This window comes from Sebastes fasciatus, chromosome 10 (assembly GCF_043250625.1).
Source record: "Sebastes fasciatus isolate fSebFas1 chromosome 10, fSebFas1.pri, whole genome shotgun sequence".
In the NCBI taxonomy this organism is placed as follows: Eukaryota; Metazoa; Chordata; class Actinopteri; order Perciformes; family Sebastidae; genus Sebastes; species Sebastes fasciatus.
This window is the reverse complement of record NC_133804.1, coordinates 11964542-11982073: the sequence shown is the minus strand read 5'-3', so window position 1 is coordinate 11982073 and position 17532 is coordinate 11964542. Positions and strand designations below refer to the sequence as shown.

The 17532-nt window shown below is 46.0% G+C and overlaps 1 protein-coding gene and 1 long non-coding RNA gene across 7 annotated transcripts in view; one reads left to right on the top strand and one right to left on the bottom strand.

Annotated features, from left to right (window-relative positions):
- Window positions 1-917: 917 nt before the first annotated feature.
- The window catches only part of LOC141775122 (transcription factor COE1-like), a 70237-nt gene continuing 53622 nt past the window's right edge, over window positions 918-17532 (bottom strand). For 2 of the 6 annotated variants that reach the window (XM_074648173.1, XM_074648168.1), the window contains exons 11-17: window positions 14217-14305; window positions 10912-10977; window positions 9126-9288; window positions 7758-7937; window positions 5319-5516; window positions 5034-5102; window positions 919-3854 (exon numbers count right to left, since the gene is read on the bottom strand). In XM_074648173.1, the coding sequence (XP_074504274.1) occupies window positions 5035-5102; window positions 5319-5516; window positions 7758-7937; window positions 9126-9288; window positions 10912-10977; window positions 14217-14305 (764 nt within the window). In that variant the 3' untranslated portion in view covers window positions 919-3854; window position 5034. Of the gene's footprint in view, window positions 3858-5033; window positions 5103-5318; window positions 5517-7757; window positions 7938-9125; window positions 9289-10911; window positions 10978-14216; window positions 14306-17532 lie in introns of all 6 variants that reach the window. The other 4 variants (XM_074648167.1, XM_074648170.1, XM_074648169.1 and 1 more) reach the window with 4 other exon arrangements.
- Window positions 5409-8701, top strand: LOC141775125 (uncharacterized). Its single transcript, XR_012595555.1, has 3 exons — window positions 5409-5534; window positions 8350-8522; window positions 8611-8701. It is a non-coding gene; the product is annotated as an uncharacterized LOC141775125 (long non-coding RNA).

The following is a 17532-nucleotide window of genomic DNA, read 5'->3' as shown; positions in this document are numbered from 1 at the left end:
TAATATGTTTAGGAGGAAACTTGTCAGGCTAACCATGTTCACCATGCCATCAGTAATGCATTAATGAATTAGATTCATTAGAGGAAGGAGCCTAGCGGGGGGGGAGGGGAGGCAGGCTGGGTTCTGACCTGTGGAATTAGAGGTAGCCACTCCTCCTCTGGTAACCGCCTGTCAGCTATTTAGAGATGATGTTTTCATCAAAAAAGAGAATTAATCCTGCAGTAGGCAGAACGTTTTGGGCATCATTGGGCAAAAATTCCATAATAACCTCTCGGTATATTTCAATTCAAGTGTTCTGAGAGAAAACTCGACTTCTGCCTCATGGCTCTGTTTTCAGGCTTTAGAAAGTCGAGAACGTGACGGGAGACTTTGGCCAATCACGGGTCATTTCAGAGAGAGAGTTCCTATTGGCTATGCTCCGGCTGGTGGGCAGTGCTTGGTATTTCCTCAACAGATCTCAACATGGCGGTCGGGTCAAAAACGTTCTCATTTTACAGCTAAACAGTACACTACAAGATGTTTCTGTTAACATTTGAGGCGAGAAAAAGGCCTTAAAGTAACAGAATATTGATTCATATTTGATCAGCGCTGCCTAGTTTGACCATGATTGTGATTGACAGCTGCTCAGATACGGCAAGGCTCCAGCTCGGCTCTGATTGGTTGTTTTCCTGCGGTCTGTGAAATCTTGCTGATGCCATTAGGAGCACCGGAAGACACATGTTTTTTTTTCAGATTACCAGTCTCATGCACTACTGTCAGGATATAGTGACCGTTTTATAAAAATAGCTTTTTTTTTAATCATATTTGCTCCATTTCTACCCACTGCAGCTTTAAGTCACTAAAAAAACCTTCTTTCATGTTTTGTGATCGTGGAAATCGGAAACGTGGCGCGTTCCAAAATAAAAAAATGACAACTGACAAAGTCACAGACAAGAGGTAACTTTAATTCAACATTGTGAGAGTCCAAAAGTTATCTTACAGCTCAATTTTCATCAAAAACAATAACAATCTATACAGTAGAATTTTTTTTCTTCCCTTATATCATAGAGCTGTTCAGTGTATTTGCAGTCAGAGACAAAACAGAGGGAAAAATAGACACCAGCTATTTGGTTTGCATCTTTTTTGTTTGTTTGTTACCTAAATACAAAACTTTGTCACCCATTACCAATATTCATAATCAGGATGGAACTTTGCGTACAAAGAAGCCATTGTATGACAACAGACCTCTGTAGTTCATTTGAAACAGATATGGCGCTGCCCCCCCCCTCCCCGCCCCGGCCCCCCGATCGGCGCGCACACACACAAGTGCCTGAAAAACACTCGTCTGTCAGCAGGCGCCTCCGTTAAAACGCTCCTTTCTAGCCACTTAACAAAACCAGGCTCTAGAAAAGAAAAGCAGAGAGAAAAGCCCTATTCTCTGTCCAGCAACAGCTTGAAGACACACGGCAGACACAAAGAAAAGACTACAGAAATGGCTGAGAGGCCAATTGGAGCTCCCTTTTCATGCTTCCTCGCTTGTTCTGTTTAGCTTGTAATGAAGCTGTAATGTCCAAAAGGCTGATACACGGAGAGGAGGACTGCGTGGGGATCAGATACCGGAGTCAGACCGAAAATTGTGCTGTGACGGTGCTCGTCTTCACTGTGCGCCCCTTTGTACTACAATTAAAACAGCTCATACTGTTGTGATCCTGTGGTTAATGAGAAATATCACTAACATGCTTGAACTTATGTCACTAACCGGAAAAAAAGCTACATAATCGCTACAAAATAAGAGTTTCTGTGAATACTAAAGTGCAATGAGCACAGCTGGGACAGACCTCTCAGCGTCCTTCAAAGCGTGCCATTGCTGTAGTATTATAGTACATCGGGGTGTGTGTGATTGTTGAATTATGGCTCTTTGTATTCTAGTCTGGCTTCACCACCAAACACAGCGGGTTTGTGCTTTGTCCCCAAGTTCCCATGAATTCCTCTGTGGCAATAGACAATTGTGGTGAGGGTAGAAAAACTGTACACGTGATTGAATGAAGAATGGGTTTGCATTGTTAAGGCATCTAGACTGCTGGTAAAGATTACAGTGACAGAAACAAAAAGAAAGAGTATATAGATACAGTATGTAAGCAGGCATAAATAACATAGGAAAAGAAAGAACAGAGGGGGGAAAAAGAGGAACTCAAAAGAAAGAAACAACACAGAGCAATTTCTTAGTTCTCTTGGTTTCCACACACACACACACACAAAAAAAGAAAGTGTCACTCAAGAGAAGAACCCATGCATATTATCAGTTCAAGAACAGTATCAATCTGAAAGCCTCAAACAAAAAGATATAGATTTACAGTATATATTAATGTGTGTATATATTCTTAAAAAATCTACTTCAACCAAATACTCTGAATAAGATGCTACTTTTTTTGCCATACAATAAACATTTTCATAAGGAAAAAAAACTGTTTTATTAACTTACAAATAATACAAAAATAGACAATGGCATGTTTTTTGAATCAACAAATTAAAGCATGGTATACCAATCAACATACAAAACAAAAAAAAGATAAAAAAAGTCACATTTAAATAGTGAGAGACAACAGTAAATAATGAAACAAAACACAAACGTGAAATATGTTCACTTACTGTATTAAACTTACACAACACAACTAAACGGGGGGTGAGAGGCAATGTACAAATCCAAGGGATAAATACATTATTTATAGGATATTTTACAGGATCCCCTTTTTGTATCCAAATCCATGTTTGTCATGTTTAGCGGATGAGATATTGACAACACACAGGAAATCTATCTTCTGTACTGAGAAGCTGCCTTAAGACATTTAAATGTTTACATTTCAAACTATAGCTATCGCGAAAAGAAAAGAAAACAACTGAAAAACTTTTTTTTTTATATACAAAAATATATCACATATATCACGCATTTATTCTAATTTGATATTCGCTAGACTCCTTCAGTACAGTGCTGGCTGGACGCACACATCCTCGGGCTTTTCAAGTCGTCGCTAAAATCTCCAACGAGATGTCAATTTTGGCTAAAATCATCACCTTTTCTTCACATGACAAAGCAGAAAAGCATATTGCAAACAGCTCAATCCTCACAGTTTTATTAAAATGAAACAAACAAACCAAACGGGGGGGGGGGGGGGGGGGGGGGGGGGGGGAGAGATGTTTTCTGATGTTGAATTAGCATAGGGCGATTTTGTTATGCTGTTTTTTTTAGATTTACGGGATAATTAGCAGCAAAGTTGAGGGTTGATTTTCTGTATTTCTTTGTTTTTTTTTGTGTTCTTGACCTTTGTTCCATTTGGCCGGTGTTGTTATGTGGTTTTAGTAAGCAGCTCTGAGCTAAAGATCCTCTATTGTGACAGAGGTTACGTAAACTTCATGGCCAAACCAACACTTCACTGTTGTTTGTGCGAGTTATGGATTGCGAGACGGCGTGGGGGCCTCCAGTAATCAAACCCAAACCTTACAGGCATAAACATAAAGATAAATAAATGCTCTCTTCATGAGGTCAGTGTCACACTGTGGGTAAAACTATCCAACACTCCATCCAACGCGGTGTCAGAGAAGCTACGCTAATTCAACCAAGAGGGAAATAACATCACAAAGGTTCGTATTGTTCCTTTTTTTTCTCTCCTCCCCTTATCCCTTCAGATGAAATCCCAATGGAAAGGCCTGAGTTTAACAGAGTCCCGCGTCTTATCTTAGACTTCCTTCAGTTCAGCTCCGGAGCACAACAGAGACTCGCCAGACTCTGCTACTGGTGTCTTTTCCCCTCTCAACATTCCCAAATCTCCAGCTATCCCAGATCCTCTACATGGGTGGAACGATCATCCCGGGAATCGCTGCTTTGTGGGAAAAGAGGGGGAGGAAAAATGGTGGAGGGGTGGGAGAGGGGGGTAAAGAAAGAAAGAAAGAAAGAAAGAAAAAGCGAGAGAGGTCAGTCATGTGATTGCTGGGTTTCATCTGTCATCACATAACAGAAATGTGCTCCAGCATCTGGCGAACAAAGACGACTCTCCCTCATTATCTCTTCATTCCGAAGGCCCCCGAAAATCAAAACATTTTTCTCCGCCGCGCCGCTAACTTGGCGCGCGCCAACAACTTTTCACGGGCTTTCCGAATAGCTCCATGCGAGAGCTGCCACTGTTAATTGTGAGCAGTTACGTTGTGTAAGCTCATTGTGCATCACGGAGCACAACTCAAACACGGGAGAGAAAGAGGAGTGACGTGGGATGACAGAGGTGACGAAATTACGCTCGGCACTTGAACATGGAAATGGAAGCTTTATTCACATTTCTATATCGTGCTCTGCCTTCCACTAGCTCCGACATTTTCACCTCCTCGCTCCCACCTCCTTTCCCTCCCCCCCGCCCCCTTTTACACAGAAGCCATCACAGGGAGGAATTTTTCATATAACATATTGGCTCCCTATTGATTCCCCTCTCTCTTCAATCCACTAATTCCCTGGTTATTTCCTAAGTGTCTCCGGCTTGTTGGGATTAACAGAATGGTGTGTGTGTGTGTGTGCGTGCGTGTGTCAGTGTGATCGGCGCGCGGTGGCCAATGGCCCTTTGGGTCACCGTGGTCAGTGCTCATCAACGCCGACAGAGGAAGTGAGGAAGTGCTTAGCTCGGGGCTCTGATAAAGATTCCCATCCATCATTTCTCTCTCTCAGGATCTCAACACCATACAACATCCTGCCTAGACGAACAGACCCCGCGCTGCATTCGATGGAAATGAGAGAACAGAATGACCCGCGGTGGCATAACAACCCCCCCCACCCCCCCCAACACACACACACACACACACACACTACAGAGACACCCACCGGAGCACAGGCAGGAAGCAGGAAGTGAAAACAGGAAATGGAACACATGTGGCGTGGCGCGGTGTCTCTCTGACGAGTCAAGAGTGACAAATAAAAACAGAAAAGAGAAGGAAGGGCAGGGCAGGATGAGCTGGTGGTGCAAATGAGCGGTGTGGGATGGAAAAGAAACGGAGAAAGGAGAAAATTAACGTACTTCAGGAGAAGGCCAGGCCCTGCAGAGAGTTGTTTGATGAGTACTTGCTAGAGTCCACAAAAGACTGATCTACAGTGAGGAAGGAAAGTGGACGGGTTTTAAGGAGGGTAAAGAAAGGAAAAACAGGGAGTGAGGAGGAGGAAGAAAAGGAAAATTGGAGGAAGAAGTGGGAGTAAATTGTTAACATAAGGAGGTGAAGAAGAGCAGGATTAAAGCTCGATGAAGAGGCATACACATAAAAACTGAATTAATTGTGCTAGGTGGCGACCTGTTCCAACAGCTTACCTTGCAGGCTGTTACCATTACCGCTGGTGCACGTGGGCGGAGGGGAGTTCTGGGGTCGCACGACGGGGGCAAAGGCGCTCTTCTGCTTGACGGCGGCGGACACCATGTTGGCGGGGGAGAAGGAGAAGATGCCGGAGGAGCTGCTGCAGTTGGAGGGCAGGCTGGTCGACGAGGCCATGGTGGGGCTTGACGGGACGACTGAGAGAAGAGAGACGGGTAGGACAGCGGGGTTAAGGGGGGTCATAGGGAGCATGTCAGGGAAGACGGACAGGGAGGAAGGATGAAGATGGAGAGGGGACAGACAAGGTTAGAGAGAGGGCCGAGGGCAGAGGACAGGCAGGCGGGACGAACAGAAAGGGACTGGTCAATGGATGATGGTGGAGGGGGGGGGGGGAGATGATATTTTGGACTCAGATCAACTGGCTCAGACTTTTTTGTTTTTGTTAATCAACCACCTGGCAAAGAGATATTCCATAGCTAAGACAAAAATGTGTTTAGTTGGAAACTTCCAGCAAAAACTGCCCAAAGCTTTTTTTCCCCCGTCTGATCAGTCTGTTTTGATGACTCATCGTGTTGCTCAAGGGGTGCAATGGCGTGATAAACATTCTCCTTGCTAACTCGGGGTGCTGCACCCATAATGTGTTCTCAGGGCAAACAAGACTCTCCCAGACCACCTTCATCACATGCAAGAGATTTCAATGAAGAGCCAGAGCAAAAATCCAACACATGAGCAGATAACATCTGCTTAACAATGATCACTGCTTCTTTGTGTTTTCACTGCTGTCCTGCCTCATAATCAGTGTCATAAAATAAATCCTAAATGCCTGTTCACACCAGAAAGTGGAACAGTGAAATTAATCTGCACCTTTGCAAAATGTGTGGATCTAGAAGCTTGGTGGCTTCTCACACGGCTAGTTGGCGAGGGTTAAAGTTCCCCAAAAGTTGAATTCCACTAATCAATTTCTCAGCAAAATGTTGCTTTTATTTTTCTCAAAATGCTGGTGCAACCAGGCCTTAAAGCTAGGGTTGGTAATCTACTTCAAAAACAATTTTTTTTGTTATATTTGTCGAAATTCTCATTACATCCCAACAGCAATCAATAAATCAAATGCTCTGGCAAAAAACAAAAATAATCTGGTATCTGTGGCTGTCACAGGACTGTAATAAGCTCGTCCAATCATTTCATTCGGGCGAATGTAAAGATTGGACAGGCTACCTGCCTTTCTTTCTGCGTGCACTCGTGTATCATTACGCGTCACCGGATTCTTCTACAAGCTGCTAGCTTGATAGCTGTGAGTACCAACAACAGCCATGTTTGTTGTTTACGTTCGTAATGATAATTTTGGGGGAGTGGCTTTGGAGGTAGACCTGAAGGGACGGACTCTCAGTGATGCTGACTTTCTTGCTAGATTAAGGGACTTTTGGAGCTAGTGCTGCTGATTTTTACAATCTAGTTTATGCTTGCTGGTTTCTCAACATTACCAACCCTAGCTTCAAAGCTTTACATTTGTGAAATTCTTAGCCTTAGATCCACATCATCAATGGAGCTCTGGGTAAAATTTTGTGACGATAGCAACATGAGTATTTTGAAAAAAAAAGATTCAAGCTGAAATTTTTGACATTTAGGCTTTATACAAGATAACTGTTAGCTGGATTTTGGCGTGAGACTCATCCACAGACAAAAATGACCCACAGGTTATCTTCACAACCCAAATCCTGTCTCCCCCTGACATCATCCCATCCATCCTCCTGGGTTTGTCTTTTGTCTGCTAATACACTAAGAGCATTTTCCCCCTCAGTGATTTTACAATCAGGCGAGTCGTATTTCACCTGCCCTCTGATATCTGCTTCTGCCTTTATTGTTGTTATTATCCAACACTTAGCTTTTATGGCTCTTCCTGACAAATCCTCGCAATAAAGTCATAATCCATTTATGAAGGGGCCTAACTAATCAATTAATGAAAATTGGACCTACAAAGGCAGGCCGAGGGGCCATTGATTGAAAGTGTCTGTGTGGGGCCGATGAGCCTGTTAAAATACTTGTTAACACCCAGGAATCAAAGAGCTGAAATGGAATTGCTTCTCTAGCAATTAGTTTATTGATTTAATCAAGGGTCTTTAATGTAGAGGGTGAATGTGTGTGTGAGCAGAGGTGGTGGTGGGGGGGGTGTGTGTCGGGGTGGGCGGGGGGGTGCTAGGTGATATGCTCCCCTGGCCAATAAAGTGGGGATTTGCGTTTGAGTCTGTTCTTAAAGAAACAGATGAGCCAGCTGAACTGCACGACTTTCCCCTTGTGTGTCACTCCTTATCTCCACCCCTCCTTTCGCACTTCCTGTCGAATACTTTTATGTTCAAAAGGCTCATTCTTTTCCCTTTCCGTGCCTCGATTTTTGTCATCCCCTCTTGATTTCACGTCTAGGATGTGGTGTGTTTACTCACTAGCATAGGGCGAGTTGCCTGCGGATCCATTGAGGAAGTTGGGCGAGGTGCCCAAGGTTGCCATGCCAGAGTTAGCGTAGCCATTCATGCTAGTGGAGACAGAGCTGTAGCCACTCTGCTGGGGAGTTGAGCTGGGGACATAACCATGAGGGGACACACTGCTTGTATTCCTATTGAAACCTACGGACGGGGGGAAAAAGAGAGGGAGACGGAGAGAGAGAGAATAGGCGTTAGGGGTATAGCAGATGGCAGACAAAACAAAACGAGAACATGCAACGCTGCCAAGTGCTCTTTTTCCCTACACGGCTAATGGACGTAGCGGCATAAGCCAAAAGAAATTCGCGAAAACTCTTAGACAGCATATGGCAGAGCGAGAAAGCAATGAAGAGAGCGGAGAGAAGAGTGATATGAGAGGGAACTAGCTGCAATCCAACTACTAAAACAAGAGGCCTTTAACCTCACTGGCTCCACTCCAAAATTAGATATATTGATAAGGCAATTAACACTAAAAGGCCTCGGCAGCTCTCCTGTAATTTATAAAGAATGAAGCCAGTATTTCTGACAGGACCTTTCTCTCCTTTACGCTTTACAGGGGCAGAGAACAGAAAGAGGACAAGATGGAAAAGAGACTATAAATATACATCCCAGGTCCAATGCGCTGACACTGGAGAAAAAAAAAGAAAGAACAGCTGGAATTGAACATCAGGAATTTCTGCTCTCTAGTGCAACGCGGGCTGCTGTAGTAGCCTCCTTCTTGATAATTAGGTACCACCAATTCCCATTCCTCATCTGTTAGAAACTGTATAGGCCAGAAGTCTCGCAGCTGATATCTGTTGTTTTCCTCACATCTGAGCATGTTTCCAGATGAAGATGAAGGACAGAGGAAGCTCATTGGAAGTTTTGAGATGTATCCAGAGGCTGGTCCATCCGCTCTGCTCTCCTTCCCCTGATACACGTGATGAATCACCGCTGACTGCACCCACATCTCTCTCTGTCAGACAGGGGCCGACCCCAGTCTAATATACACACCCCTAGGACCCACTCATATTTCTCCATCGCACTCCATCCATGGCTCTCTATTTCTCCATTCTTCACTCTCTCACCTTCGTTCTTTTCCTCGTCTCAAGTTTTTCCCCCGTTTCTTACTGCCTCCTCCTCCTCCTGTCCTCCTTTTTTTTCAGAATCTTCCCTATTTGCTCCGCGCTCTTAAATCAACCTCTCTGAATTTCCCACAAGAAAAATAAAATCTCCCTATCGCACTACTCATCTTTACTATCCATCCCTCTTTCAACAAAGAAACCAAGAAAATAAATAAACTGCCACCACATTTCCCATGATAATAGACTTTAATTGTTTCCTGTTGCTCACCCTGATTGGCTGTTTGTGCCACCTCTGACCCGCTGAAGGAGTTTACGGACATCATGCCGGCGTGGACGGAGTTGCTGCCAAGGCCGGATAGCTGGTTGTGCCCCCGAGGCACTGTTGTGTAGAGGGCCTCTGCGATGTCCGCTGCTCGTTTCAGAATCATCTCCTGACGATGAGGAAGAGACAAAAAAGAGCTTTGGTCAGCAACAGAGACAGGAGAGAGGAGACAAAGAGAAGATCTGCACTTGATGAAGGCTTTAAAGGTCTCACAAGAATGCTAGATCTCCACTTGAGATATTGTGCATGTAAACCTATGCTGTCTCAATTTGCGTAGTTCCGTATTTACACGTACTATTTTGAGTGCAGAAGTGCGTTCACACAGAAGTAATGCAAAATGCAGTGCACCCTAATAGGGCTGACACAAATGCTTTGAAGCTTCGACCGTTGCCATGGTATTCAACCTCCAAATCAGTATTCGAATACTTATTTTTAAAATTTTTTAGTAGTATGTAATAATAATGTATAAATCCCAAAATAGGTCATGAAATAAGGACTAATCCCACAACATTATTCATATTCAACATGAATTATTATTAGTTATTCTCAGATGGATATCGCTGTTTGCTGGGTGTAGAGGTGTGTGTACAGTAGTGCGGCAGTGGCACTGAAACAGGGGAGATGGAGACAGACAGACGGAAGAACATGAGAGACTTCAGAGAGCAGGTCCAAAGCACACTGGAGAACACGGATTTAAGGCAGTAAACTTTATTAAAGACTAACGTTTCGACGCCAACTGCGTCTTCATCAGAGTCAAAAACTCTGATCTGTGTGCTCCAGTGTGCTTTTGGCCCTGCTCTCTGAAGTCTCTCCTGTTACAAGATTGCCCTACTCTATGAGCACCGGACAGGCCTAACATCCCTTGTGAGGCGGCTGTAGCGCGTTTAACCTTCCTTCTTCAGACAGAAGAACATGTCAGTCTGCTGCACCACGTTGCTCCACGAAGCTTCGAATACCTTCAAATATTTCTCACCGAAGCTTCGAAACCCAAAAAATGGTATTCGGGACAGCCCTACACTCTAAGTACCCGGATGTTGTATTCAAATGTTTTGAAAAAACAGCGAACACTGAACTTTACAAGTTTATGTGTTTTCTTCACTAAGTAACACTATACTGTAGTCACACAGAAACCATTATTGGGTTAATATATCCATCTGAATTGAATTACAGCCGATACGGCGTGATTTCCGTGGCTGACTATCACCAGCTGATCTACCGAGAAAACACTACCCAGTCGAAATTCACGCACTATGCAAGTAAGTACATAGTGTGCACAGTGTCCTACATGGAAGTGTGCTAACAGAAGTATCCTAATTGAGACACAGCTTTAGTAGGCTGAGCTTTTTTTTCATATCAGTGGTCACTGGGAGTGGTGGGATTGGTTCCAGTAAATGGAGGAAAGGCTCATTAACAGACTCATCAAATCTTTAGCCTGCCTCTTCCTCCCAGTCTTAATCCCACTGCTCTTCATCTGCTTCTCTTCTCTTCCTATTCTCCTCTCCTCCCTCTACATTTGTTCTCATTGTACATCTCCTCCTTTCCTCCTCAACACATTAGCTGATAAAAGCACTAACTCATCCCCATGTGTGCGTTTGTGGGTCCCAGATCTCGCATGAACACAGCAGGGGGCTGCTGTGCCAGCGGAGACACCGCCCTTTGATGCTGCGAGTGGTCCGACACCGCGAACATCATTTGAGGAAAAAAGGTATTGACGTTTTGTGCGAGTGTTTACCTGGTTATTGTGAGGCATCCCGTACAAGGCCTCCACCAGGTCTGCTGCTCTCTTTAAGATCACCTCCTGCAATCAAGCGCAGAAAGAGGAAGGGGATTGATCACGAGTGAGACGGCTCAAAAGAGTTCAGTCACTTTTATTACATTTCACGTCTTACATTATGCTGTGAATGCAGAACAGAGAGTGCGAGGGAGGAAGGAGACAGACAGAGGAAGAGAAATGGGCCTGTCCTGGCACTTTGTTACTAGCCGGGGCAGTTTGGGAGAGCAGAGGTAAGATACTGTTATCTGTGAATAAAACATGAGCCTATATCTCTCTATCAGTCAGCCATCTTCTCCTCCCTACTGTCACCGCCCGGATCATGAATCTGCTGCACATGATCACGCATCAATCTCATTTAACACAACATATCATCAGGTTGACGGCTATACAAGTCCCCTCGTCAACCCGTCTCCTGCCCCGTATTAACCCTGGTAATGATCCAAGTGAATAGCCCCGCATCCACTTTGTGTGATAAATGTAGAACATCATTGCTCAGGTGAAAACCGCCGAGTGGAATTTCCCACATCAAACATTTATCCTCGCGTAGTGTTTGCCGTTTTCTCCGCGCTCATTTTCTACCGCTTACCCTCCTTTCTCTCCTCTCCTCCCTGTCTCTATTCTTCTCCCTACCTGAGTGTATGAGTGTGTGACTCCAGGCACTCGTTATGTGTGTGTGTGATGTAGACACCTACAGCCCTACGAAACCCTTTTTAAAAGTTAATGTGCCGGGGCCAGGATATATGCTGGAGGCGCGACAACCAGAAAATTGCAGCCCCCTCCCCTCCAACCTTCCCCTCGTTTCTTTCTCTACCCTCCCTCTCTCTTTCCACTCGCGCACACACACACACACACGCTGTGCGCTATACCCTCCTGAGTGTATCCCTCGCTGTGAACAAGCCCTGGAGCATGTGTGCTCTCTGTTCCGTGACACACCGCCTTTCAATCAGACCTCATATCACACACACACACACGGCGCGCACTCAGCCACGCACATGTGGAGGCTGTCGAGCACGCCCAGGACATGACGAGAGGGTCAGCAAAGCAATAAAGATTGTAGAGCGCTGTCCGAGGTGCTAAATTCACTCAATAATGGGAGCGCTGCCTCTGTGTTAACCTCCCATTACTAGCACTATCTGGGGGAGGCAGAGGGGGGAGGAGGAGGGGGGAGAGACGAGGAAGAGGGGAGACCAGAGAGGAGGCCCGCTCGGTGTGATTGAGAGATGTAGAGGCCCTAGGAAGGTAAGTGGTTCTTTAGTATGTATGCACCGCTCCTCGCTTCCTTCTCTCTGCTTTTCCTCGACGCCCCATGCCTCCCAGGGATTGCTAGATAGGTAGATGGATGGATGAAGAGAGGGAGGGGGAGGAGAGGGAGGAGGAGGGGAAATGAGGGAAGTGTGAGGCATTAGGACACAAACAGATCCGCAGCTGGAGTGTAACGGTGTTCAGGGAGGACACGTGAAACCTCACTTCATCTAAAAAATTTTTTTTTTTTTTGCTTCTTTCTGCACCAGCTATGAGTCTCCTCAGGACCTCCAGTCTGTCTGTGCATCTCCATCTCTAATCTCTCTCTTCACCTGCGTCTCCAAACTCTCTTCTTCTTCTCCTCTCCCATTCTCTCTATTAATCACTCTCTCGTGGTCCTGTGCCCTGTCTGTACCTATCAGTCTCTCGTTAGCGAAGGGATCTGTCCAGTAGCTAAACGCGATTAGGCAGCGCTCCAGAGTCGTTCTGATAAACAGATAAATGTGGTTAGCGCCGCGCTGCCTCCCTAGCTCTGCCGCTGTAAGGGGAGACCATTTCCTGGGCGCAGGGTCTCTTCCCGTAAAAGTCAGGCCCACAGAGACGTCAACAGGAAGGGGAACCTGATCCAGAGCAGAGCCTGGCCTCGTCTGGCAGGGCGGTCACTCATTAGCCGGCCCCAGACCCCCAGCTCCGCCGCAGCCTTAGCTGAACACCCTGCAGTCTGGTCTGAGCCTGAGCTCCTTCCTCACTCTGACTGCCTGACTATTAGCTACAGCGCAGTATGAGGGCTGCTTTCAGCCGGACACCGGATCATTACCACAACATACAGAGATAGAACAGGCATTGGCAGCTTGTTCCCCGCTCAGTGTGTGGGTTCATTAAGAATCCCCTCGAAAAAAGGTGCCACTAGAAGGGAATACGTTATATTCCTCATCAATTTCACCTTGATTAAAAATTGACAGGAGAACAACAAAGAGGTGTTTGCCAAGGTGACCATGAATGTAGCACAAGAAGTTGCCAGTGCATGCCCCCCTCTCTCTGATGATTGAGGCCAACAGTTGAGAGAAGCGCGGTCAACAAACTGTTATTACCTCAATAAAGGCACAAATCAATAGAGCCGAAATGAACAACCGGGCCTGCCAGCTACCGCTGTTCATTTGGAAGAGAAAGAGACACCGCGGAGCGAGGGAGGAAGAGGAGGAGAGGAGAGAAGAGATGGATGGATACAAAGATATTTAGAGGGATACAGGGGGTTGATAGGCTAAAGACCCAGAACTCACCAGGACAAGTCTTGTATCCACCAGACATGACACGCGGCGAGGACAAGTGATTTCTCTATCTTCCTTCTGCATCTACCTGGGCTCTCCATCTCTGCCTCGTGGTGACTTCCCTACACCAAGTGTGTGTGTGTGTGTGTGTGTGTGTGTGTGTGTGCACGTACAGCCACAGAGAAGTGTGTGTGTGTGTGTGTGCATTTCTATGTGTGTATGTGTGTGCTGGAAGTAATAAAGTCCACCCGGGGTTGACTTCGATCCACTGACCCAGCAGGAGGTAAGACTGGACAGCTATGATGGATCACCTAACCTGCTTCTGCCTCTCTCTTCCTCTCTCTCTCTCTCTCCCCTCAACCTCCTTTCCTCCCTCTTTTCCTCCCTCCATCCTTCCCTTTCCTCTCCCACTTTGCCAGTCTAAATGACCTTATACTCCGTGGAAGGATGAATAGAGTCGCTTGTGCGTGCGCTACGCAAATAAAAAGTGTTTGTTTGAGCAGAAAATGACCATGAACATATGATAAAATGTTAATGTGCATACTGCGTAGTGTCATGTATAGCCTAACTGTCCATAGCACACAGGCACTCCTCTGTATGTGAGGTCACGCTGCCCTTGTGCCATCCATACATGCTATGAAACTCTAGAAGTTGTCAATACGTACCAGTGTTATATAGACGAAGCCCTATAAAATAATTGCATGTGGCAACCAGCATGAGCCCAGACACATGAGAGGATTGGAAGCACTGTACCTTGGGTAATCTCTCTTGGTCTCCGGGGTGTCTGGGGATGACCTTCTGTAACCTCTGGAAGCCGTAGTCTATGGTTGGCTCGTTCAGCGCTGAGCACGGAGACAGAAAGAGAGACAAAAAAAAAAACTTTTAATGCTTGATTCTTAATAATGAAAACACCTACTGTTCAACAGCGACTGCGAGATGCAGCCGGAGGAACGAGTGATTCTCTGCTACGGCAGAAATGACTGAATTAAGCGCGGTTTCACACGAGTATTTCAACATTAAACTAAACACGCTGAAAAATGTGGGTGTTCTCTATTAAGTCTGGTGTGTGTCTTTGTTTGCCTGTGATGTAATGAATCTCTCTCTGTCGCCTGCTTTGGTGGTTAATAAAAAGACTGTCAGGAATCAGGCAGAGTGTGTGTGTAAGTGTGTTTGTGTGCATGCGTGTGTGTGTGTCCTGTGGTCTTGCGTTGATCAGCGACTAATATAAGCAATTACAGAGACTGGTTCCAATATAACAAAGGCTTGATCGCTCCGGGGAACAAGCTAAACACACACACACACACACATATATAGAGACAGTCGCATACACTCACACGCACACACAAACACACAGAGTCAGATCATCCAGGCAGCAGGGAGAAAGCACTCTCTCGGCATGCTGTGGTCGTGCTACGGTAATTGAATATGAGAAGATTTACCATGAATATTTAAACATTAGAATAAATACAATGAAGATCTGAGGCTTATAGTACAAACACTTCAGAGGAGGATTGTTGGATAAGTGCTCTCTCCACATAATTCATTCCTAATGTACTCTCTCCCTCTCTCTCTCTTCTCTTGTCTTTTACCCTCCTCCACCCCTTGTGTCTCTTTGTGAGTTGCCTGGGGAGTCAATGCACATACATGGATAACGACTACTTTTCTGGGCTATACGATGCTGCTCCCGATCAGAGTTTGCGGCTTCAACATGCATGTACGTGTTGTAAAAAAGTGAAAGCAAAAGGAGCCGTTGTGCGTGAGGATTGCCTGTATGTGTCTGTGCCGTCCGTCTGTTTCCCCCGTGGGTCGCAGCTTGGACGTTTCCCGAGGGCTGATGCCCTGCTCGCCTCACATCTGAGCAGCCAGGCTGACTAGGCGGCCCCCAGAAAAAAAGGCCCCTAGAGGCTATGAGTACAAGCTGTCCTGCTGGACCTCTAGTGACTTCACCATGGCTCCTCCCGAAACGCCCGCTCAAACACACACACACACACGAACCAAAAAGAGAGCAAAGGAGGGAATCGGTTGTTGCTCTGTTTTGGCAACACAAACGTATTTGGACAGCACTCCCAGCGGACCGTTCCAGTAATCCATAAGAGTGAGAGAAAGGAAAGGTGAATAGCTGGAAGCAAAGACAGCGCAGAGGGGGGAGGAGAAAAAGTAGAGATGCCAGGCTCAACTTCTGAAGAATGACACGCATTACGGGCCAGCTGGTCCGCTGATAAAATAAGCCAAAACAATGAGATGATCACATGCAACAAATAAAGTATGAATTATTTCTGAGGACAAATATTTGACATTACTTCCCCATTCTCTGATCTCTCTAAAGCCTTAAGGAGGATTTGCCCTGGATTAGGCCCTGCAGTCTGAGGAGGGGATTGTTCCGACAACATCCCCTCTTTCGTCTCAGAGGCTTTTGTTTTTATGATGAATTTTTTATCAGTTCTCCACAATGTGCCAAATGAGCCTCGAGTGAACAATAGCACAAAAACCCCAAGACATACAGAGATACCCACTATTACAAATAAAGAGACAATTTTGGTAATTGACAGAGGAAGTGATATTGTCTCTGCTCATTTTCAAGGACCATAAACCAGAGGAGGAATATGGGGGGGGGGGGGGGACAACGCGCTCCACTAACTACCTGGCTGCGTCTCTTTGGGGATTATCTTGGCGTTTTATGCTCTTATATATCTATGCTCGATATCTCATATTTCACAACAGGAATTAGTGCTGGAAGAAAAGAAAAAAAAACTCTCCTGCCTCGAAAGAGGAGTGTTGTGCCGGTACACTCCAGGATTCAAAGCACACTCTCCTATACAGGTATATTTATAATCCTTAGCTGTCGCTCTCCAGAAGAGCAAATCAAAGCCAGTAAAACATAACTGCCATAAATAAATGAATAGATGAGCAACAGCCCTGGACTGGAGGGATTCACCTAGCAATCACCCACATCAGATCAGATCAATGCTCATGGAAATTTCATGAAGCCTAGAATCCACACCGCTTCATATTTCACTATAATAACCCACAGAGCCGCAGGGGGAGTGTGTATGAAGGGGTGAGGTGGGGGGGGGTGGGAGGCAAGGGTGGACGTATGAGCTTTAGGAGGGGAGGAATAAGAGGGGTGCAAAGAGTAGGAGGTGGTGGGAGGGGGATGAGGGATAATTGAGAGGTCAGCACGGTGGAGTCGTCCTGGAAACACAGGAGAGGAGGAGGAGGGGAAACTACAGTAAGTGTCCAGTAGCCCTGTCTCCTTCTCCTCCTGTGTCACAACACTGTGTGTGTGTGGAGGGGGCGGTGAGTGGGTAGTGTACTTGCAGGGTTAGGTAATTGGCTCTGAGGCTTGATGTTAACACCTTAACAGGCCCTCAGACAGTGGGTAAGGAGCTGATCATATCACAACCTTCTGTTTCTCTCCTCTCCTTCTCACTCTACCACTCCTTCGTCTCCCACCCTCTCCCTCCTCACATCCCCCTCCCTCCCCCCAGTCTTTCCCTCCCCTCTGCAGTCTCCAGTGCTCAGGTGTGATCTCATAAGCGCTGCCTTGCGATCGATGCCGCCAGTGGCAGGGGGTTCAATAGCCCTGAATTACGGCTTCATTTCTCCCCCCCCCCCGACCCCCCTCCCCACCCTCACACAGATGAGAGCAACCCCCCTCCACCCCCCCACCATCACCACCACACACACACATATATATACACACAACACCCCCACCGACTACTCACAATCCAGATCAATACCTTACAATCTAATTTTTATCCATTTTTCCATAAACCACGAGATTGCGTTTATTTGCAGAATCCGACAAGCTAAATAAAGCATCGCTTGAACATGTCAGGGAGACTAATGCATGGCTGGAAATTCATACACAGAAAACAGATGAGTAGAGCTTTTTGCTCCGAAAGGAAGGGAGAGGCTGAGGAAGGAGGAGAGAATGGAGGAGGAGAAGGAGGAGGAGGAGGGGACGCTAAGAGATTCTACAAATCAATGGAGGTGTGGATGCTACTACAACCTAAGCTCTAATTATCTGTTGCAAAAAGTGCATGTCGACAGTTAACAATACCTGACA